At 41.3% G+C, this 25223-nt stretch overlaps 1 protein-coding gene across 3 annotated transcripts in view; it reads left to right on the forward strand.

Annotated features, from left to right (window-relative positions):
* LOC118384412 (scavenger receptor cysteine-rich domain-containing protein SCART1-like) overlaps window positions 1–10455 on the forward strand; it is a 37123-nt gene extending 26668 nt beyond the window's left edge. For all 3 annotated transcript variants that reach the window (XM_035770927.2, XM_052518624.1, XM_035770928.2), the window contains 4 exons: window positions 3828–4151; window positions 4316–4447; window positions 4730–4865; window positions 9629–10455. In XM_035770927.2, the coding sequence (XP_035626820.2) occupies window positions 3828–4151; window positions 4316–4447; window positions 4730–4865; window positions 9629–9821 (785 nt within the window). In that variant the 3' untranslated portion in view covers window positions 9822–10455. The remainder of the gene's footprint in view (window positions 1–3827; window positions 4152–4315; window positions 4448–4729; window positions 4866–9628) is intronic.
* Window positions 10456–25223: the final 14768 nt, after the last annotated feature.

Here is a 25223-nt window from a genome sequence, read left to right on the forward strand (position 1 = left end):
GGGTAGCAATGGTGTAGCTTGAGGACAACTAGCTAGCTTCCGTCCTCCCCTGGGCACATTGGCTTCAATACAAAACCTAGGACGCTCGGTGTTCTCACCCCCTTCCATAGACTTACACAGTAATTCTGACAAATTCTGGAGGACATCCTGCAGCCTATCAGAGCTTTTGCAGCATGAACTGACATGTTGTCCACCCAATCAAAGGATCAAATAATTAATCTAGTACTGAAAGCGTACGCTACAGCTAGCAGTGCAGGGCAGTGTATAAAATGTGGTGAGTTGTTGACTCAACCAGAGAGAACAACAATAGTTGAACAGTTTTGAACAAATTAATCTAGTCCCGAATCAAGGAGAAATGGAGAGAGAGATTTCGTCATTTCAGTTTCACTTACTTAGCTAACAGATTTTGCCTACTGAAACACCCTGCTCAAACGTTAAAAAAGACCTAGCTGTTCGGTCAACACAAAGTATGGTTAAAAAACAACAACTGATGGTTAAGTTAACCCATGTTTGGAGTTGTCTGTTCAGGTAAGGAATTCACCTTGTTCTGCCATTCTCTCCTGCCTGACACATTTCCATTGCTTTAGTTGATATCATGTAATGGGTGATGAGATAAAAAAAAAAACTGTCCAGTTCCATGACTTGAATGTCCATGGCCTTCATTTGTGTCCCCCTCTCCCAAACCTGCAAGGTGCCCAGGTCAGGCTGGTCAATGGGAATGGTCCCTACTCTGGGAGAGTGGATATCTATCACAACAGCCAGTGGGGAACAGTGTGTGATGACAACTGGGATATGAATGATGCTAAGGTTGTCTGTAAACAACTGGACTGTGGGAGTGCTATGAGTTCCCCATGGTCTGCCTACTTTGGTCAGGGTACTGGGCAGATCTGGATGGATGATATTGAATGCTCTGGTAGTGAAAGCACACTCACACAGTGCTCACACACTACAACACATAACTGCAATCATGGTGAAGATGCTGGTGTTGTCTGCCTCTCAGGGAGGAGGTGGTTTTATCGTGCTATTGGCATCTTGTGACGAGTGATGCACAAACAATTTGAGATCCTCGCAAAAGAAAAAACATTCATATAAAAAAAGAAATGAACAATGGGGTAGAAACACAACAAAATTCATTTTGAATACCATTGCTAGTGAATTTAAATGTGTTGAGTCAGTTATATGCAATGTTCATAGATGACCAGTAGGGTCAAATAATAATAATAATCACTGTGGTTGTAGAGGGTGCAACAGGCCAGCACCTCAGGAGTAAATCTCAGTTGGCTTATCATAGCCGATCATTCAGAGTTAGAGACAGCAGGTGCGGAAGAGAGAGAGAATCGAAAACAGCAGGTCCGGGACAAGGTAGCACGTCTGCTGAACAGGTCAAGGGTTCCATAGCCACCAGCAGAACAGTTGAAATCTGAGATCTGCCACAGAGGTTGCCTGGGGTGACGGAGTTGACATCATCTGCTCCGTCACAACACAACACTTAGGTGGAGCATTCAAATTTCAGAAGACTTTAGGATCGTTCAGAATGGACAAAACCACAAGTAGCAACTCTGTCATCTTCAACGTTCCTAAAGAGGTATTTTGCCATTTCTCTATGGCTGGCCATACTTTCCACCTGGCTACCCCTACCCCAGTCAACTGCCCGGCACCCCCACAGCAACCCGCCATAGCCCCCACCATTTCTCCTTCACCTATATCCATATAGCTGATGTTCTGAAAGAGCTGCAAAATCTGGACCCCTACAAATCAGCCAGGCTAGACAATCTGGACCCTCTCTTTCTTAAATTATCTGCCGAAATTGTTGCAACCCCTATTACTAGCCTGTTCAACCTTTCTTTCGTATCGTCTGAGATTCCCAAAGATTGAAAAGCTGCCACGGTCATTCCCCTCTTCAAAGGGGGAGACACTCTAGACCCAAACTGCTACAGACCTATATCTATCCTACCCTGCATCTCTAAGGTCTTCGAAAGCCAAGTTAACAAACAGATTACTGACCATTTTGAATCACATTGTACCTTCTCCGCTATGCAATCTGGTTTCCCAGCTGGTCATGGGTGCAGCTCAGCCACGCTCAAGGTCCTTAACGATATCATAAACGCCATCGATAAGAGACATTACTGTGCAGCTGTATTCATCGACCTGGGCAAGGCAGACTCAACAGCCTTGGTTTCTCAAATGATTACCTCGCCTGGTTCACCAACTCCTTCTCTGATAGAGCTCAAATCGGAGGGCCTGTTGTCCGGACCTCTGGCAGTCTCTATGGGGGTGCCACAGCGTTCAATTCTTGGGCCGACTCTCTTCTCTGTATACATCAATGATGTCGCTCTTGCTGCTGGTGATTCTCTAATCCACCTCTACGCAGACGACACCATTCTGTATACTTCTGGCCCTTCTTTGGACACTGTGTTAACTAACCTCCAGACGAGCTTCAATGACATACAACTCCTTCCGGGGCCTCCAACTGCTCTTAAACGCAAAAGAAATGAAATGCATGCTATTCAACCGATCATTGCCCACACCTGCCCGCCCATCCAGCATCACTACTCTGGATGGAATATGTGGATAACTACAAATACCAAGGTGTCTGGCTAGACTGTAAACTCTCCTTCCAGACTCACATTAAGCATCTCCAATCAAAAATTAAATCTAGAATCGGCTTCCTATTTCGCAACAAAGCTTCCTTCACTCATGCTGCCTAACATACCCTCGTAAAACTGACCATCCTACCGATCCTTGACTTCGGCGATGTCATCTATAAAATAGCCTCCAACACTCTACTCAGCAAACTGGATGTAGTCTATCACAGTGCCATCCGTTTTGTCACCAAAGCCCCATATTCTACCCACCACTGCGACCTGTACGCTCTCGTTGGCTGGCCCTCGCTTCATACTCATCGCCAAACCCACTGGCTACAGGTTATCTACAAGTCTCTGCTAGGTAAAGCCCCACCCTATCTCAGCTCGCTGGTCACCATAGCAGCACCCACTCGTAGCACACACTCCAGCAGGTATATCTCACTGGTCATCCCCAAAGCCAATTCCTCCTTTGGTCACCTTTCCTTCCAGTTCTCTGCTGCCACTGACTGGAACGAACTGCAAAAATCACTGAAGCTGGAGATTCCCATCTCCCTCACAAGCTTTAAGCTATCAGAGCAGCTCACAGATCACTGCACCTGTTGATAGCCAATATGTATACAGCCCATCTATCTACCTCATTCCCATACTGTATTTATTTATTTTGCTCCTTTTGCACCACAGCATCTCTACTTGCACATCAATCTTTTGCACATCTACCATTCCAGTGTTAAATTGCCATATTGTAATTACTTCACCACCATGGTCTATTTATTGCCTTAACTCCCTTATTTGACCTTATTTGCACTCACTGTATATATATATTTTTTTCTTGTATGTTTTGTTCATTCCATCTGTAACTCTGTGTTGTTGTATGTGTCGAACTGCTATGCTTTATCTTGGCCAGGTCGCAGTTGAAAATGAGAACTTGTTCTCAACTAGCTTACCGGGTTAAATAAAGGTTAAATAAAAAAAATCAGTATTAGTCAAGGGTATCCAGTCGAGACTTCAGCTCCCCTCAAAGTGACTCTGTTGAATTCTCTGTTAAAGGTGAGCAACTAAACATTAATGGGTGAACACCATCAGCAAGAGGAACACTGGGTTCCGAGATGATACGTTCTTTAATGCAAGAGTTTGGATATCTCTTCATAATGTATTCTAACATAGTGTTCTCTTGTCGAGAAAGATTACTGTTATGCTGCAGTTAAGTGCACACGTTAACAACCTGCTCTTGTCTTTTGCTAGTTGTTTTGTTACAGCCCAACATCTCTCTCAATGCTCCAAATGGAGGGATGTTCTGGGGACTTCAGGGGCCAGAGGTGACCAGGGGCCACAGCTTCTCCATCACCTGCTCCATTCAGCCACAGTATCCTGGAGGCCTCTTTTGCCTGGAATTCTCTGGGTCCAACATGACTGAAACTAAGCCAGCAGTCAACCACTCTGCCTCCTTTCACTTTCCTGTTGCAGACTATACAGACCAGGGGAACTACAGTTGTGTTTATGAAGTTAATGTCTCCACCCTGTCATTCCATTCTACCAAGACAGAGTTGCTGACAGTCAGCATTCGAGGTAAAATATATTTAATTTTTATGTTTTCAAGTGCATTACCATGAAGGCCATATGTAATAAGTGAGTAGACAAAAATGTTTTACATTGCAGAAGAATTTGATAGCTATACGAATTATAAAATGTGGTCTTTTGAAAGATGTTGAATATGGTGTTTCTCTCCATAGCATCCATAGTCCCCATTATTGCCTCTGGTGCAATATGTGGGCTTCTGCTCCTCCTCCTGCTGCTCATTCCTTGTCTAGTCTGGAGGAAGATAAGCAGCAGAGAGCAGTCTATTATGATAAACCTGAGAGAAAGTAAGATCTAGCTCCTCTAAACAGGATTCAGGTTCGGGCTGCAAAATACCCAGGTTTTCAAGAACACTCCGTTGGAAGATTCCTGAAAATCAGGAAGGATTCATCAGGAAATATGGAATCCTCCAACCAGGATATCTTGAAAACCTGGACATTTTGATTACTGGAATTTTTCAACCCTAATTTTGTTGTGGTTTTGTACTGTTTATGATATTTATTCCTGCGTATATTCACTGACGTTATTTATATGAATTAAACTGATCAATCCCAACACTGTGGTTGCAGCGAGGGAGGGAAATGATGAAGAGGACTATGTCAACGTAGAAACCTTTGTCAACAAGAGAAAATATGAAGACCTGAAAAAAGGATGCGATGCAGAAATGTATATGAAAAAGGAGTTGCTTACCACAAAAAATAATGAGTAAGTTATGCGTCGTCTCTACCTTCTTGCCCTTTGTGCTGTTGTCTGTGCCCAATCATGTTTGTACCCTATTTTGTGCTGCTACCATATTGTTCTGCTGCCATGCTGTGTTGCTCCCATGTTGTTGTCATGCTGTGTTGTCATGTGTTGCTGCCATGCTATGTTGTTGTCTTAGTTCTCTCTTTATGTAGTGTTGTGTTGTATCTCTTGTCGTGATGTGTGTCAGCGAGTGAGGAAAATGATTAAGAGGACTATGTCAACGCAGAAACCTTTGTCAACAAGAGCAAAGATGAAGACATGAAAGAAGGATGCCATGCAGGAATGTACAGTGGGGAGAACAAGTATTTGATACACTGCCGATTTTGAAGCTTTTCCTACTTACAAAGCATTTAGAGGTCTGTAATTTTTTATCATAGGTACACTTCATCTATGAGAGATGGAATCTAAAACAAAAATCCAGAAAATCACATTGTATGATTTTTAAGTAATTCATTTGCACTTCTTGACGCTGCCAATCCCTTAAGCGGGATAATTGTCATCGGCAACCTCTAAATAGTATAGCTCCTCAGTCAAATATTATGCTTTACAGCGAAAGCAATCCAAGAATTTGTGTAAGTTTATCGATCGCATGACAAACATTAAGTACACTTAACATCAGGTAGCTTGGTCACGAAAATCAGAAAAGCAATCAAGTTAATCTTTTACCTTTGATGATCTTCGGATGTTTTCACTCACGAGACTCTGTTACACAACAAATGTTCCTTTTGTTCCATACAACCTCCGTTTGTTTGGCGCATTATGTTCAGAAATCCACAGGAAAGAGTGGTCACGACAACGCAGACAAATTCCAAATAATATCCGTAATGTCCACAGAAACATGACAAACGTTTTTTATAATCAATCCTCAGGTTGTTTTTAAAATATATAATCGATAATATATCAACCGCAAATGTTTTTCACAGTGGGAGAGGGAAAAGCTATACCTATCCAAACTCTGTTGCGGGGGCAAAACTCATGTGACCACTTAACGTGATATTATTGTTCTGGCTCATTTGTCAAAATAAAAGCCTGAAACTATGTCTGAGTACTGTTGACACCTTGAGGAAGAGATAGGAAAAGGAATATGGTTGATATCTCTTTAAATGGCGCAATGGGAGGCTATGGAAAATTGAGTTTTCAAAATAGAAGTCACTTCCTGGTTTGATTTTTCTCAGGGTTTCGCCTGCAATATCAGTTCTGTTATACTCACAGGCAATATTTTGACAGTTTTGGAAACTTTAGAATGTTTTCTATCCCAATCTGTCAATTATATGCATATTCTAGCATCTGGTCCTGAGAAATAGGCTGTTTACTTTGGGAAGGTTATTTTTACAAACATAAAAATAGTGCCCCCTAGCTTCAAGAGGTAGCTCTTAGGTCTACCCCCCTACTTTATTAAATTTCCGCCTGAAAACATACCCAAATCTAACTGCCTGTAGCTCTGGCCCAGAAGCAAGGATATGCATATTCTTGGTACCATTTGAAAGAAAACACTCTGAAGTTTGTGCAAATGTGAATTGAATGTAGGAGAATATAACACAATAGATCTGGTTTAGATAATACAATGAAAAAAAACATATGTTTTTTATTTTTATTGTTGTATCATCATCTTTAAAATTAACAAGATAAAACAAACATTCAGATAGGATGATGAGGATAATTTCAGTGAAATATACAAGAGGGCAACAGTACTTGTGCAAAGTTTCAGAATGATAACTTCCAAAATGATTGTGCTACATGACATTTATCATGAAGTCACCCAGGTGTCCCACACAAGTAGTCCAAATGTACCCAAGTGGCAAGATTGGTGAAGGTATACATTTTGAAACAAATAACTATATACAAAATGCCAAAATGGTATTCTAACACACCCCCCCCAAGAAATGGAGAAAAAAATATGGAAAAAAAATATGAAGAAAAAAATATATATACATTTACAAAATAACATGGGTAACTATTTACATACTTTCAATATTTGGAAGACCCTCAGTCCTCTATCAAATCAAATGGATTTATATAGCCCTTCGTACATCAGCTAATATCTCAAAGTGCTGTACAGAAACCTGTACAGAAAAACTCCCTAGAAAGGCCAAAACCTAGGAAGAAACCTAGAGAGGAACCAGGCTATGAGGGATGGCCAGTCCTCTTCTGGCTGTGCCGGGTGTAGAGTATAACAGAACACAGCCAAGATTTTCAAATGTTCATAGATGACCAGCAGGGTCAAATAATATTAATCACAGTAGTTGTAGAGGATGCAACAGGACAGCACCTCAAGAGGAACAGTTGAAACTGGAACAGCAGCAAGGCCAGGTGGACTGGGAACAGCAAGGAGTCATCATGCCAGGTTGTCCTAACACATGGTCCTAGGGCTCAGGTCCTCCGAGAGAGAGAAAGAGAGAATTAGAGAGAGCATACTTAAATTCCCACAGGACACCGGATAAGACAGAAGAAGTACTCCAGATATAACAAACTGACCTTAGGCCCCCAACACATAAACTACTGCAGCATAAATACTGGAGGCTGAGACAGGAGGGGTCAGGAGACACTGTGGTCCCATCCGATGAGACCCCGGACAGAGCCAAACAGGAAGGATATAACATCACCCACTTTGCCAAAGCTCTACACAATATTGTGCTGCTGAGGTATAATATACAGATATATATATAAGAGTACAGGGAACATAAGGTTGAATATATTATTATAGACCTGCTAGATCTACTGTCTCTTTTATATTATGACATTTCAGCTAGATCTACTGTCTCTATTATATTATGACAGACCAGCTAGACCTACTGTCTTTATTATATTACAACAGACCAGCTGTATCTACTGTCTCCATTTCACTTTGGTCATTGTTGTGGGCCTGCCCTCCCCTCAACAGCATCAAATAGGCTATTTCATGTGGGTTGGGGTGGGGCACATTTCATCACTTTTCATTACATAATTTCATTACATTACATTTTTATATATTGCTTCAAAAATTGGACAAAATCACAAATAATATTTTATATTGTTAATTTCAAACAAGGTTTTAGCATGAAAAGAACTTACCAGTCCAAAACGGTGACATTGTTCCTCTTCTGCAGGCACGGTACAGATTATACACAGTGGCTACAACGGTGTCCTCTCCGTTCAAAAAATATTCCTCCACTTGGGAATCGCTAAATGAATCGTCCTACAACAATCTCTTTCTCACTTTTCCGATCTATTTCTTCTAAAATTGTTTGTACATCTGTATATCTAGACTTAGATTTAGCTTTCCCTGACTTAGTCGCCATACTGATTGATATATAAACAGCTGAATCTGCACGTTTATCAAAACAACGCTGTACGTAAAATGCGTATCAATAGCGAATGACTCTCTTTACTCCGGAGTTTACGACATGGGTTGGTCTTCCAACACACAACCACTGCATATTGCCATTTACCTCAGCTCATTGGCTATCTACCCAGCTAGATTTCAAGACGATCAGTGGTCATTGGGTTAAAATACAGTCAATCAACGAAACAGTGGTCATATCATTGGTGCACAGTGATGTGATTACTTGTTGTCTTCAAATCAGTCAATACGTCCCACGAAATGGCCCATCAGGTTTGGTTGTGTTACAAATAAACAAGTTGATTGCAATGAAACCAAACATTACTGGAAAAGTCACGTTCTGTGTGGGTTATTTACCTGGAATGTGTCGTCGACAATGGAATGAGACGAATTCACGACACAAGCGGTTCACAAAATGTTTTGTGTTAGGCTATAAAAAACGTATTTTATCAAACAAAAGATCATTCATTGTGTAACAATGAGCATTGGGATTGCAAACAGACGAAGATCGTCAAAGGTAAACTATTTATTTTAATGCAGTATGTGATTTTGTTACGCCTGTGCTGGTTGAAATGTTTTTTTTTTGGGGGGGGCTCTATCCTCAGATAATCACATCATATTCTTTCACAGTAAATCCTTTTTTAAATCCGACGCAGTTGGATTAGAAAGATTCTAGGCTTTTGATACATGTGAGACACTTGTATTTTCATGAATTTTTAATATGACTATTTATGTAGCGATCACCGTATGTTGTGGAATTTCAGCCCGCTACCGGGTTCCATGCTCAGAGAGGTTAAATCAAGTCAAAATATGTTTCTACCCAATACTCAGGTACCCTAAAATGTAACTAATCTATTATATTTCATACGAAAGAAGTATGTTCAATAGGAAAGTAGAATTATCAGGTGCATGTCCTCTTCGTTGCGCGTGCACACACTGATTTCCAACTCTGACTCCCAGTACCAAAACTCACAATTCTTCCTCGTTTGGGAAGAAACAAGCCTGAACACTTGAACAAAGACCGTTTGCATCTAGTGTAAGCCATAGAAATTGCAATCTGGTCGCTGGAATTGCATATGACCCATAGCTTTCCATTGTAAGAGCATGGGCTCTCTCTCAAAAAAAAGTCTGGTTGGTTTTTCTTTGTATTTTCTCCTACCGTCTCAATTGTGTTAGTCGTATACATTATTTTAACATTTCTAGAAACGTCAATGAGTTTTCTATCCAATGGTACCAATTATCTGCATATCCCGGCTTCTGGGCCTGAGTAACAGGCAGTTTACTTTTGGCACATCAGTCAGACAGGAAGTGGAGAATAATAGACCCTAGCCTGAATTTTTTCGTAGGTAATGTTTGGTGAATCTGGGCCTAGGCATGTAACTCAAATGTTTGTATTCATCTTCAGGAATGCTCCAGGAGCCATTAACAAGTTTGGAAACAACCAAGGTGAAGAAGGGCCAGAGGCAAGTGAGGAAGATGAGGCCGACTATGAAAATGCAGACATCTTCACAGAGAGGGATTTTGCTGAAGACATCTACGATGAAGACAGTGAGTCTTTAGACCTGGAGCAGCTCACTTCATGTAAATCTGGACTATGAAGAGGATGACAACATATACGCAAACTATGAGTGAAGGCCTTGTAATACGAATGCTGATGCAGAGATATTGATGCCAGGAAAGGCATGAAAGGTTAGCTTTGTGAGTTGAATTATAAGGGCTTAAAAAAACAACTTTTTCACCAAAATGTTCACTTAGTAGATAAGAGGAAAGGCTTTGTTTGAATATGAATTAGAATTTCTACGTAAGTAGTTTGGGTGTATTAATTCTAGTTGTATTGTTTCCAGGTACTTGTATGAGATTTCAGACTTGACTATGTTATATATATTTTAAAATAATGACATTATATTATGACATTATTTACTTCAGTTTAAAAATAGTGATTGTCTTGATGAATTGGCTGAATGCATTGAACATAATCTATTATTTCATTGTTTAAGTAAATATATTAATACTTTAGACTATTTCTCTTCTATAACGTTCAGTGTGCTGTCAAAGAATAGTCTGGAGCAATGACTGGTTGTGATGTGCTAAACTTGAGATCTACTGTATGACAAACTGTAAAAAAAAAAAAAAAAAAAAACATTTGTACTGTGTGTGTAAATCTAACAATAATTTGATTTCAGTGTACATTTTCAATTATTGTGTGTATGGCTATAAAGAACAAGAAATCCATGAACCCTGACTACTTTTTACATTGTTAAATTGTTATTGTTTATGTGAGACTTCACTAGATACAGATATGGTCTTAAAAATATGTGGAGATTTAAATATTGTACAACTATATGGTCAACATTTAGAAATAGATCTCTGGACGCAGGAGGCCAAAATCGACCCCGACCAACAACTTTCATTTAGAAAAAACCTATTAAGCAAAGGACTTGATGGTGCAGATCTTATTACCGCCACAAGGAGGAAATTGTGTCACATCATTCATTATGTCCAACACGTGTGTGTGTGTGTGTGTGTGTGTGTGTGTGTGTGTGTGTGTGTGTGTGTGTGTGTGTGTGTGTGTGTGTGTGTGTGTGTGTGTGTGTGTGTGTGTGTGTGTGTGTGTGTGTGTGTGTGTGTGTGTGTGTGTGTGTGTGTGTGTGTGTGTGGTTTTGGGACCGCACAACGATATTAAAACAAGGAAAATTGGAGACATTTGTGGGAATCCCACAAGGGAAAAAGGCCATTTTAGGCTTAGGGGTTAGGTTTAGGGTTAGGTGTTAAGTGTAGGGTTAAGGGGTTAGGGGTTAGGAAACAGGATTTTTAATCGGAATCAATTATTTGGTCCCCACAAAGAGAGTTAAACAAACGTTTGTGCGTGTGTGTGTGTGTGTGTACCTGCTTTCTCCTGAGTGTCATTGATTATACCCGAGTGTGTGTATGTGTGCCTGGCTAGAGGTGAGTGGGACTTTAATGTTTGAGGGCACCTGTCACCCAGAAGCACCCAGTAAAACTAGCTGGCCTCGCTCAGAGGCTAACCAAGGCTGACGGGACAGGGGGTAGGGCTGTGGTGGTCATGACATTTTGTCAGCTGGTGATTGTCAAGCAAATAACTGCCATTCTCACAGTAATTGACTGTTAATTAACATAAACACATGTAGGATCTCATTAATTCCACGTATATCCTACAAGCCAACGATGCAGACCTTTGCAACATCTACATTTGAAAAAGTTGATTAAATCCATGTAATATAGCCTACGCCATCACAATAACTCCATGTAATATAGCCTACGCCATCACAATAAATCCATGTAATATAGCCTACGCCATCACAATAAATCCATGTAATATAGCCTACGCCATCACAATAAATCCATGTAATATAGCCTACGCCATCACAATAAATCCATGTAATATAGCCTACGCCATCACAATAAATCCATGTAATATAGCCTACGCCATCACAATAACTCCATGTAATATAGCCTACGCCATCACAATAAATCCATGTAATATAGCCTATGCCATCACAATAAATCCATGTAATATAGCCTACGCCATCACAATAAATCCATGTACAGTGGGGAGAACAAGTATTTGATACACTGCCTATTTTGCAGGTTTTTCTACTTACAAAGTATGTAGAGGTCTGTACTTTTTATCATAGGTACACTTCAACTGTGACAGACGGAATCTAAAACAAAAATCCAGAAAATCACATTGTATGATTTTTAAGTAATTAATTAGCATTTTATTGCATGACATAAGTATTTGATACATCAGACAAGCAGAACTTAATATTTGGAACAGAAACCTTTGTTTGCGATTACAGAGATCATACGTTTCCTGTAGATCTTGACCAGGTTTGCACACACTGCAGCAGGGATTTTGGCCCACTCCTCCATGCAGACCTTCTCTAGATCCTTCAGGTTTCGGGGCAGTCGCTGGGCAATACGGACTTTCAGCTCCCTCCAAAAAATGTTCTATTGGGTTCAGGTCTGGAGACTGGCTAGGCCACTCCAGGACCTTGAGATGCTTCTTATGGAGCCACTCCTTAGTTGCCCTGGCTGTGTGTTTTGGGTCGTTGTCATGCTGGAAGATCCAGCCACAACCCATCTTCAATGCTCTTACTGAGGGAAGGAGGTTGTTGGCCAAGATCTCGCGATACATGGCCCCATCTATCCTCACCTCAATACGGTGCAGTCGTCCTGTCCCCTTTGCAGAAAAACATCCCCAAAGAATGATGTTTCCACCTCCATGCTTCACAGTTGGGATGGTGTTCTTGGGGTTGTACTCATCCTTCTTCTACCTCCAAACACGGCGAGTGGAGTTTAGACCAAAAAGCTCTATTTTTGTCTCATCAGACCACATGACCTTCTCCTATTCCTCCTCTGGATCATCCAGATGGTCATTGGCAAACTTCAGACAGGCCTGGACATGCGCTGGCTTGAGAAGGTGGACCTTGCGTGCGCTGCAGGATTTTAATCCATGACGGCGTAGTGTGTTACTAATGGTTTTCTTTGAGACTGTGGTCCCAGCTCTCTTCAGGACCTTGTGCAGGTCTACAATTTTATCCCTGATGTCCTTACACAGCTCTCTGGTCTTGGCCATTGTGGAGAGGTTGGAGTCTGTTTGATTGAGTGTGTGGACAGGTGTCTTTTATACAGGTAACGAGTTCAAACAGGTGCAGTTAACCTCTTGAACCACTGGGGGCAGTATTTCATTTTTGGATGAAAAACGTTCCCGTTTTAAACAAGATATTTTGTCACAAAAAGATGCTCGACTATGCATATAATTGACAGCTTTGGAAAGAAAACACTCTGACGTTTCCAAAACTGCAAAGATATTGTCTGTGAGTGTCACAGAACTAATGCTACAGGCGAAACCAAGATGAAACTTCAAACAGGAAGTGAGCCAGATTTTTGAGGCGCTGTGTTCCAATGTCTCCTTATATGGCTGTGAATGCGCCAGGAACGAGCCTACACTTTCTGTCATTTCCCCAAGGTGTCTGCAGAATTGTGACGTATTTGTAGGCATATCATTGGAAGATTGACCATAAGAGACTACATTTACCAGGTGTCTGCCTGGTGTCCTCCGTCGAAATTGGTGCGTAATCTCCAGCTGCATGTATTTTTCCATGTGATTCAGAGGAGAAACCAAACTGCCACGAATGACTTATCATCGAATAGATATGTGAAAAACACCTTGAGGATTGATTCTAAACAATGTATGCCATGTTTCTGTCGATATTATGGAGTTAATTTGGAAAAAAGTTTGGCGTTTTGATGACTGAATTTTCAGGTTTTTTTCTTAGCCAAACGTGATGAACAAAACGGAGCGATTTCTCCTACACAAATAATATTTTTGGAAAAACTGAACATTTGCTATCTAACTGAGAGTCTCCTCATTGAAAACATCCGAAGTTCTTCAAAGGTAAATGATTTTATTTGAATGCTTTTCTTGTTTTTGTGAAAATGTTGCCTGCTGAATGCTAGGCTTAATGCTATGCTAGCTATCAATTCTCTTACACAAATGCTTGTTTTGCTATGGTTGAAAAGCATATTTTGAAAATCTGAGATGACAGTGTTGTTAACAAAAGGCTAAGCTTGAGAGCTAATATATTTATTTTATTTAATTTGCGATTTTCATGAATAGTTAACGTTGCGTTATGGTAATGAGCTTGAGGCTATAATTACGATCCCGGATACAGGATTGCTCGTCGCAACAGGTTAATACATGTAATGAGTGGAGAAGAGGAGGACATCTCCTTACTTCCGACGCCGACAGAGTTGGCCGCCTCGCTTCGCGTTCCTAGGAACCTATGCAGTTTTTTTTGTTTTTTTTTACGTGTTATTTCTTACATTGGTACCCCAGGTCATCTTAGGTTTCATTACATACAGTCGAGAAGAACTACTGAATATAAGAGCAGCGTCAACTCACCATCAGTACGACCAAGAATATGACTTTCGCGAAGCGGATCTTGTGTTCTGCCTTTCACCCAGGACAACAGAATGGATCCCAGCCGGCGACCCAAAAAAACAACTTCGGAAAAGGGGGAAACAAAGCGGTCTTCTGGTCAGACTCCGGAGACGGGCACATCGTGCACCACTCCCTAGCATTCTTCTCGCCAATGTCCAGTCTCTTGACAACAAGGTTGATGAAATCCGAGCAAGGGTAGCATTCCAGAGGGACATCAGAGACTGCAACGTTATTTGCTTCATGGAAACATGGCTCACTGGAGAGACGCTATCGGAGTCGGTGCAACCAGCTGGTTTCCCCACGCATCGCGCCGACAGAAACAAACATCTTTCTGGTAAGAGGAGGGGCGGGGGTGTATGCTTCATGGTTAACGAGACGTGGTGTGGCCACAACAACATACAGGAACTCAAGTCCTTCTGTTCACCTAATATAATAATATAATAATAATATATGCCATTTAGCAGACGCTTTTATCCAAAGCGACTTACAGTCATGTGTGCATACATTCTACGTATGGGTGGTCCCGGGAATCGAACCCACTACCCTGGCGTTACAAGCGCCATGCTCTACCAACTGAGCTACAGAAGGACCACAAGAATTCCTCACAATCAAATGTCGACCGCATTATCTACCAAGGGAATTCTCTTCGATTATAATCACAGCCGTATATATTCCCCCCCAAGCAGACACATCGATGGCTCTGAACGAACTTTATATGACTCTTTGCAAACTGGAATCCATATATCCTGAGGCTGCATTCATTGTAGCTGGGGATTTTAACAAGGCTAATCTGAAAAAAGACTCCCTAAATTGTATCAGCATATCGATTGCTCAACCAGGGCTGGAAAAACCTTGGATCATTGCTATTCAAACTTCCGCGACGCATATAAGGCCCTGCCCCGCTCTCCTTTCGGAAAAGCTGACTATATTCCTGGCATGAATAGCAGGGCGCTGAAATGTTGTGCGATTTTTAACAAAAAGCTGCGAAAATTCGCAGCTTCCTTAAGTTTATACTCTGTCAAGTTGGTTATTTATCATTGCTAGACAGACACTTTTTAAAGACTTGCCATACATTTTCAAGACGATTTAAGTCAAAACTGTAACAAGGTCATTGTATATTTGGCCTTGTGTTTTAAGTTATTGTTCTGCTGAAAGTTGAATTTATCTACCAGTGTCTGTTGGAAAGCAGACTGAACCAGGTTTTCCTTTTGGATTTTGCCTGTGCTTACCAGTACTCAATGTATTTTTATCCCCAAAACACTTCCTAGTCCTTTCAGATGACAAGCATACCCATAACATGATGCAGTCACCACCATGCTTGAAAATATGAAGAGTGGTGCTCAGTGATGTGTTGTGTTGGATTAGGCCCAAACTTAACGCTTTGTATTCATGACATAAAGTTAATTTCTTTGCCACACTTTTAATTTTTTTTTTTTTTACAGTTTTACTTTAGTGACATATTGCAAACAGGATGAATATTTTTTCTTCTTTTCAGGCTTCCTTCTTGTAACTCTGTCAGTTTAGTTAGTATTGTGGAATAACTACAATGTTGTTGATCCATCCTCAGTTTCCTCCTATCACAGCCATTAAACTCTGTAACTGTTTTAAAGTAACCATTGGCTTTATGGGTTTCCTTCTCCGGCAACTGAGTTAAGAAGGACGTCTGTAACTTTTAAGTGACGGGGTGAATTGATACACTATCCAAAATGTAATTAATAACTTCACCATGCTCAAAGGAATATTCAATGTCTACTTTTTGATATTTTTTTACCAATCCACCAATATGTGCTCTTTATTGCGAGGCATTGGAAAACTTCCCTGGTATTTGTGGTTGAATCTGTGTTTGAAATTCACTGCTCAACCGAGGGACCTTACAGATAATTGTATGTGTGGGGTACAGGAATTAGGTAGTCATTCAAAAATCATGTTAAACACTATTATTGTACACAGTGTAAGCCCATGCAACTTATTATGTGAATTTTAAGCACATTTTTACTCCTGAACTTATTTAGGCTTGCCATAACAAAGGGGTTGAATACTTATTAACTCAAGACATTTCAGCTTTTCATTTTTAATTAATTTGTAAAAATTTCTAAAGCATAATTCCACTTTGACATTATGGGGTATTGTGTGTAGCCCATGACAAAAATATCTATATTTAATCCATTTTAAATTCAGGCTGTAACACAACAAAATGTGGAAAAAGTAAAGGGGTGTGAATACTTTCTGAAAACATTGTACTGTATGTTGAAAAGGGTTGGGCTTAAGTTGCATCCCTGTCTCACCCCATGGCTCTGAGAAAATACATCTGTGTGTTTATTGCCAATTTTAACAGCACAATTGTGACCCGATTCAGGAAACTAGGCGTATGTCTCAAGTCACGACTTCACAGGAGAGCCATTTGAACCTAAAACATATATTTTTTTTATCAAAGTGTGTTTTTGGGCAGAAATGCCCTCACGAACATGTGAACTTTCATGTGCCTTAATATCAAACTTGTATGTCATCTGTAAATACGAATACAATATTAAATTATGAGTCTAGTTGGTTTAGCCACAGAAAAAGAGAGCCACCATCCCTCTAGCCATGATCGGCTGAGATAATGAGTGGGCTGGACATGCCAAGAGATGAGTTTGGATTTGTCTGCGGTGTAGCATCTTTTTGTCTATAAAATGAGCTGCTCGTAATGCGTAAATAATCCTTTCTACTGCAACTTTTTCTAAAGATATAACCTTCGCCATGGAGAGTTGCAAATATGTTGTTACTGCTCTCAATAACATTGCTGCCCTGAATTTATCAGGCACAGTCGACAAAGGTCAGTGGGAAAAAGTTGCGATGGACTACTTTCTGGAGGACGATCGTGCCATGCTGACTCGCTCTGACTCTGAAAATGGTAGAAACCTTTTAATTGAAGAAGACATTGGAGAGTCTTGTGATGACAGTGATGGAGAATAAATGGTGACAATCAACAGTGTTGTTGTCACGGATGTTGACCGAGTTTTGAAATCTGTGGAATGTCTGGTAGAAGCAGCGTATGATAAGGAGATAAATAGAATTCTGGCGTTTAATTGCAAATGCATAGGGCTGTTGTATAAAACTGTTGTATAAAATCTCTCCGGATTCTTCAAACTATGGGCAACCATGGCATCGGTGACAGAGAGGGAGAAAAATCTGATGATTCTTATGGCATTGCACACGATCAGTGTGAATCAGAGTGACTTGACACAATGGGCCAAACAAGCTGTTCAAACTAAATGGAAATGGCACAAGATGTCTTATTTAATAAAAGGGGTTCGCAGTCGACCGTGTATCTTTCACTCATGTGTACGGGTAAGAATCTAATATTGAACTTATTTTGGTTAACTTTAGCTATAACGAGTGGTGTGTATTGCTAGTTAAAGCTCGCTGTTAGCTAGCTAGCTAACGTTAATTTTACATATCTAAATAAAAGACCCCAAGTTAAAGTTTGTTGTTAGCTAGCTAAAGTTAGTGGAAGTTAGATGGCTGGCTTGCTAGCTAACATTGAACATATTTTGGTTAACTTCAGCTAGCTATGACAATCGGTTTGTATTGCTAGTTAAAGTTTGCTGTTAGCTAGCCAGCTGGACTTCAATGGCTGGCTTACTAACATTACTCTGGATGGGGATTTTAGCTCCTTTGTTCGCGAGCTAACGTTAACGTTACATGTGTAAACAAAAGACCCCAAGTTAAAGCTTGCTGTTAGCTAGCTAATGTTAGCAGAGGTTAGATGGCTGACTTGCTAGCTGACATTGACTTACATGTATGAAGTGTTTGTAACATTAGTATCATTACAATTTGTCTTTCAGCATCAATAGAACATACCTGACTCTCCTCCACCAGTCATACAAGGAGAATGGTCTAATCAAAAAGAGAGCTGGCCCAAGGGAGGTGAATTGATGTTGTGCAAGGTTGTAATGTCTTCAAAATGCAACGCTGACATCCTTCCTCCCATAGATGGTCTGCCTGTACAAGGGCCACCGGGCCTGGACACAGCTAGACAAACATATATTTTTAAGAAGATCAGGGAGTTTTGTGACAAAGAGGCTATAGACATCACATGCCCTTTACTAAAGTCAAGGGCAGGACAGAAACAGGCTCTCCGAAAATAGATTCCATTGTCCATGCGTGGTCCGGACTGACCAGTCATCAGCACTATCTGCTCTCTCCTAACACACACGCCATACTTTGCTGATACTATAATTTTTTTTATCCTGCTGCTCAGCCACTTTACCCCTGATTGTGTGCATACAACGACCTCATTTGTCACTATCGTTATTGAAGTTGTTCGTGTACATACTGTATATTATTTGATTTATATTGATTGACATGATCTATTTCTGATATTGCTACTATGCAAGTAACCATTTGGCTGTACAGTTTACACCTTCTGTAGAGACCCTTCCACAGCAAGACTTAGCAAAATATAGATTTTTTCAAATGAATATTGATATGTGTGGTCGTAACATGATTTTGTGACATATCACACCGACTCACTAAACACAAATGCTTTGTTTGTAAATTATGTCTGAGTGTTGGAGTGTGCCCCTGGCTATCCGTCAATAAAAAAATGTAATTGGGCCTTCTGGTTAAGGAATTTGAAATGATTTATACTTTTACTTTTGATACTTAAGTATAATTTAGCAATTCCATTTACATTTGATACTTACTAATTTTTAGAACCAAATACTTTTTCACTTTTACTCAAGTAGTATTTTACTGGGTGAGTTTTACTTTTACTTCAGTCATTTTCTATTAAGGTATCTTTACATCTGGACACTTTCTGTTTTCCTGGAATTTGTCCTTATTGTAGGCTACTACTGTTATGCAGGTGAGTGAGGACCCAAAAGCGATTTAACAGAAACAGAGTCTTTTAATGTCCAAACAGGGAAAACATAAATCCTCAATCTTTACAGGAGATGTCCAAACAGGGAAAACATAAATCCTCTATCTTTACAGGAGAGTCCCCCTTCTAGTAGTAGAGGAGAATTGCAGGGCTAGCGGCAACAGACTGCAGGTCCCTTCGGGTAGGCGCGGGTCGTAGAGGATAGAGACACCTGCTCACACGCAGTATCTGATGAAGAGGCAGAATACGACAGGACGGAACAAGGGCAAAGCAAGAGAAATAGAGACTTAATCAGAGGGCAAAAGAGGGGACAGGTGTGAGAGAGTAAACGAGGTCGTTAGGAGAATGAGGAACAGCTGGGAGCAGGAACGGAACGATAGAGAGAGAGAGAGATAGAGAGAGAGAAAGTAACCTAATACGACCAGCAGGGGGAAACGAAGAGAAGAGAAAGCACAGGGACAAGACATGACAATACATGACAATACATGACAACTACCACTTTTAATCTTATTCTTTACTAAACTGCTCACTGTTTAGCACATGACTTCCCATGTGAATCCTTAATGAGACGGGTGGGGCTGGCATAAGAGGGTGTGAACAATGCTGAATGGGTGTAGACAAAGGAGAGCTCTCGAGTAAGTATCAAAACATTCAAAGACTCTTTTCTCACTCAAAAAGTGAGTTCACAAGTTTATCAACTTTAAAAGCAGAATTAAATTCCCATTTTTCCTTTTAAAAAATGCAGTGTATTATTTACCATTTTGTATTGTATATATAAATATATATATACTTTGTAAGAAACCCAATTTCCAAACCGAATCCAGGTGGTGAGTCACAATTGTTGTTTGTGTACATTCATTTTATAATATCGTATGTTTTCCCCCCAACACCACTTTCCATAAAATTGGATAGCAGACCCTCATGCCAAATTGAATCAAACACTTTTTAACTTGTTTAACTGTTTTGATTATGCCAGATCATTGGGCAAAGAGAATAACATTTCTATAGCCCTTCGTACATCAGCTGATATCTCAAAGTGCTGTACAGAAACCCAGCCTAAAACCCCAAACAGCAAGCATTGCAGGTGTTGAAGCACGTTGGCTAGGAAAAACTCCCAAGAAATGCCAAAACCTAGGAAGAAACCTAGAGAGGAACCAGGCTGTGTGGGGTGGCCAGTCCTCTTCTGGCTGTGCCGGGTGTAGAGTATAACAGAACATGGCCAAGATGTTAAAATGTTCATAAATGACCAGCATGGTCAAATAATAGGTCTGGGACAGGTAGCACGTCCGGTGAACAGGTCAGGATTCTATAGCCACAGGCAGAACAGTTGAAACTGGAGCAGCAGCACGGCAGGTGGACTGGGGACAGCAAGGAGTCATCATGCCAGGTAGTCCTGGGGCATGGTCCTAGGGCTCAGGTCCTCCGAGAGAGAGAAAGAAAGTGAGAAAGAGAGAATTAGAGAGAGAATACTTAAATTCACACAGGACACCGGATAAGACAGGAGAAGTACTCCAGATATAACAAACTGACTCTAGCCCCCCGTCACATAAACTACTGCAGCATAAATACTGGAGGCTGAGACAGGACGGGTCAGGAGAAACTGTGGCCCCATCCGATGATACAGGAAGGATAGGAAACAGGAAGGATATAACCCCACCCACTTTGCCAAAGCACAGCCCAACACCACTAGAGGGATATCTTCAACCACCAACCTACCATCCTGAGACAAGGCCAAGTACAGCCCACAAAGATCTCCGCCACGACACAACCCAAGGGGGGTCGTCAACCCAGACAGGAAGATCACATCAGTGACTCAACCCACTCAAGTGACGCACCCCTCCTAGGGACGGTATGAAAGAGCACCAGTAAGCCAGTGACTCAGCCCCTGTAATCGGGTTAGAGGCAGAGAATCCCAGTGGAAAGAGGGGAACCGGCCAGGTAGAGACAGCAAGGGCGGTTCGTTGCTCCAGAGCCTTTCCGTTCACCTTCACACTCCTGGGCCAGACTACACTCAATATACACTCATATGACCCACTGAAGAGATGAGTCTTCAGTAAAGACTTAAAGGTTGAGACCGAGTTTGCGTCTCTCACATGGGTAGGCAGACCATTCCATAAAAATAGAGCTCTATAAGAGAAAGCCCTGCCTCCAGCTGTTTGCTTAGAAATTATAGGGACAATTAGGAGGCCTGCGTCTTGTGACCGTAGCGTACGTGTAGGTATGTACGGCAGGACCAAATCAGAGAGATAGGTAGGAGCAAGCCAATGTAATGCTTTGTAGGTTAAACCTTGAAACCAGCCCTTGCCTTGACAGGAAGCCAGTGTAGGGAGGCTAGCACTGGAATAATATGATCACATATTTTTGTTCTAGTCAGGATTCTAGCAGCCGTATTTAACACTAACTGAGGTTTATTTAGTGCTTTATCCGGGTAGTCGGAAAGTAGAGCATTGCAGTAGTCTAACCTAGATGTAACAAAAGCATGTATTCATTTTTCTGCATCATTTTTGGACAGAGTTTCTGATTTTTGCAATGTTACGTAGATGGAAAAAAGCTGTCCTTGAAACAGTCTTGATATGTTCGTCAAAAGAGAAATCAGGGTCCAGAGTAGCGCCGAGGTCCTTCACAGTTTTATTTGAGACGACTGTACAACCATAAAGATTAATTGTCAGATTCAACAGATCTCTTTGTTTCTTGGAAAGAGCAAAGAGAAACGACAGTCCATCATTATTTTAAGACATCAGTCAATATGAAACATTTCAATAACGTTTGAAGTTTCTTCAAGTGCGGTCGCAAAAACCATAAAGGACCATGATGAAACTGGCTCTCACGAGGACTGCCACAAGAAAGGAAGACCAAGAGTTACCTCTGCTGCAGAGGATAAGTTTGTTTGAGTTAACTACACCTCAGATCATATCCTAAATAAATCCTTCACAGAGTTCATGTAACAGACACATCTCTAAATCAACTGTTCAGAGGAGACGGTGTGAATCAGGTCTTCATGGTCGAATTGCTGCAAAGAAACCACTACTGAAGGACATTATCAATAAGAAGATACTTTCTTGGGCCAAGAAACATGAGCAATTGACATTAGACTGGTGGAAATCTGTCCTTTGGTCCAAATGTGAGATTTTTTGGCTCCAACTGCCGTGTCTTTGTGAGACGCAGAGTAGGTGGGTGGATTATCTCTGTATGTGTGGTTCCCACCGCGAAGCATGGAGGAGGAGGTGTGATGGTGTGGGAGTGCTTTGCTGATGACACTGTCGTGATTCATTTAGAATTTAAAGCACACTTAACCAGCATGGTGTTACAGGAATTAAATTCCTCTATGTTTTAATACCCAATTAAAATTAAACACTCTGTCAATTCATAAGAATTTGTACGACTCTTATTTGTATAAAATGGACAGAGACCAGTCTTTAAAATCAACCAGCAGCGTTTATTCTCGAGAGTACTGCCCATGATACGTTTTACCACAGGTTATAAACTGAAAATTACATCATTAGTTTTTTTTACTAGCCCGTCTCATCTCTGCTCCAGTACAATGGCTGTATGGTTCTCAAGCTTTCCCACATCGTCTCTCCCTACTAAGATAATTTACGATCAGAGCCAAGGTCTGCCTGTGTAGATAAGCCTTCTAGCCAGTCTGGCTACAAGTTCATTCATTTCTACCAAGGAACAGACAGTCATTGTTCTAATTCTTGATTATATTTACACACATTATATTCAGTACTAGGATTATAAGGGAAATTCATACGTATACAGTAATATAATAGTATTCTGATTAGTCAGTCCTGATTGAAATGTATACATAATTAGTAATTATTGATAAAAAATTCCCTTAACACATGGCTACCACAGTATTCTGCAGCGATACACCATCCCATCTGGTTTGCGCTTAGTTTTCAACTGGACAATGACCCAACATACCTCCAGGCTATGTAAGGGCTTTTTGACCAAGATGGAGACCAAGATGGAGAGTGATGGAGATGGTTTGAGATGATTTGGAACGAGTTGGACCTGAGAGTGAAGGAAAAGCAGCCAACAAGTTCTCACCATATGTGGGAACTCCTTCAAGACTGTTGGAAGAGCATTCCAGGTGAAGCTTGTTGAGAGAATGCCAAGAGTGTGCAAAGCTGTCATCAAGGCAAAGGGTGGCTACGTTGAATAATCTAAAATCTAAAATACATTTTGATTTCCATATGTGTTCCATATGTGTTATTTTATAGTTTTGATGTCTTCACTATCATTCTACTATGTAGAAAATAGTACAAATAAAGAAAATTTACATTACATTTACATTTAAGTCATTTAGAGATCTTATCCAGAGCGACTTACAAATTGTGCATTCACCTTATGACATCCAGTGGAACAGCCACTTTACAATAGTGCATCTAAATCTTTTAAGGGGGGGGGGGTGAGAAGGATTATTTATCCTATCCTAGGTATTCCTTAAAGAGGTGGGGTTTCAGGTGTCTCCGGAAGGTGGTGATTGACTCCGCTGTCCTGGCGTCGTGAGGGAGTGTGTTCCACCATTGGGGAGCCAGAGCAGCGAACAGTTTTGACTGGGCTGAGCGGGAACTGTACTTCCTCAGTGGTAGGGAGGCGAGCAGGCCAGAGGTGGATGAACGCAGTGCCCTTGTTTGGGTGTAGGGCCTGATCAGAGCCTGGAGGTACTGAGGTGCCGTTCCCCTCACAGCTCCGTAGGCAAGCACCATGGTCTTGTAGCGGATGCGAGCTTCAACTGGAAGCCAGTGGAGAGAGCGGAGGAGCGGGGTGACGTGAAAATCCCTTGAATGAGTAGGTGTGTCCAAACTTTTTACTGGTACTGTATGTTTATATATAACATACATATTAATATCACTTCCGGGTTGGAGCGAGCGGTCGCATCCGCATTTCGCTCCGCAGGTAGTATAACTTTTTCATTACTTTTTCATTACATTTCATTATAGTACAACGGTTTGATTTGTCTAATCTTAGCAATTTCTTCTTAGCTAGCTACATAGCCGTCTTTGTATCTAAGATAATTGCGTAATTATCGTATTTCGTCGTCCTAACGTAGCCTTCACTGCTCTGCCCAGCAGCTAGCCAGCTAGCAAACGTCCACCGATTAGCAGCACTGTAGAAACTATTACACTCAACTGAACGACTTGATTAGTGTAGTGTTAGCTAGCTACATAGCTGTCTTTGCTGTCTTCGTATCCAAGATAATTGTGTAGTCTTAGAGTGATTATCTTAATTTACCGAGGTTAGCTAGCCAGCTATTTGTCGTCCTTAACGCAGGAGACACTGCTAGCTAGCCAACAGCTAGCCAACGTCTTCTGAATAGAACTCAACAACCCGGTCGCATTCCGCTTCGCTCCACAGGTAGTATCACATTTTCTTTTAATTTCATTACAGTACAACGGTTTGATTTGTTTGATCGTAGCTAGCTACATAGCTAGCTACATAGCCATCTTTGTATCAAGATAATTGTGTAGTCTAGAGCAATTTTCTAGGTTAGCTAGCCAGCTATTGTCGTTCTTTTAACGCAACGTAACGTAATCAACACTGCTAGCTAGCCAGCTAGCCCCCGAATAGCAGCACTGTAGAAACTATTACACTCAACGGAACGACTTGATTAGTGTAGTGTCAACAACGCAGCCACTGCCAGCTAGCCTACAAAGTCAACAACGCAGCCACTGCCAGCTAGCCTACTTCAGCAGTACTGTATCATTTTAATCATTTTAGTCAATAAGATTCTTGCTATGTAAGCTTAACTTTCTGAACATTCGAGACGTGTAGTCAACTTGTCATTCCAATCTCCTTTGCATTAGCGTAGCCTCTTCTGTAGCCTGTCAACTATGTGTCTGTCTATCCCTGTTCTCTCCTCTCTGCACAGACCATACAAACGCTCCACACCGCGTGGCCGCGGCCACCCTAATCTGGTGGTCCCAGCGCGCACGACCCACGTGGAGTTCCAGGTCTCCGGTAGCCTCTGGAACTGCCGATCTGCGGCCAACAAGGCAGAGTTCATCTCAGCCTATGCCTCCCTCCAGTCCCTCGACTTCTTGGCACTGACGGAAACATGGATCACCACAGATAACACTGCCACTCCTACTGCTCTCTCTTCGTCCGCCCACGTGTTCTCGCACACCCGAGAGCTTCTGGTCAGCGGGGTGGTGGCACCGG

This window comes from Oncorhynchus keta, chromosome 5, assembly GCF_023373465.1.
Source record: "Oncorhynchus keta strain PuntledgeMale-10-30-2019 chromosome 5, Oket_V2, whole genome shotgun sequence".
Taxonomy (NCBI): domain Eukaryota; kingdom Metazoa; phylum Chordata; class Actinopteri; order Salmoniformes; family Salmonidae; genus Oncorhynchus; species Oncorhynchus keta.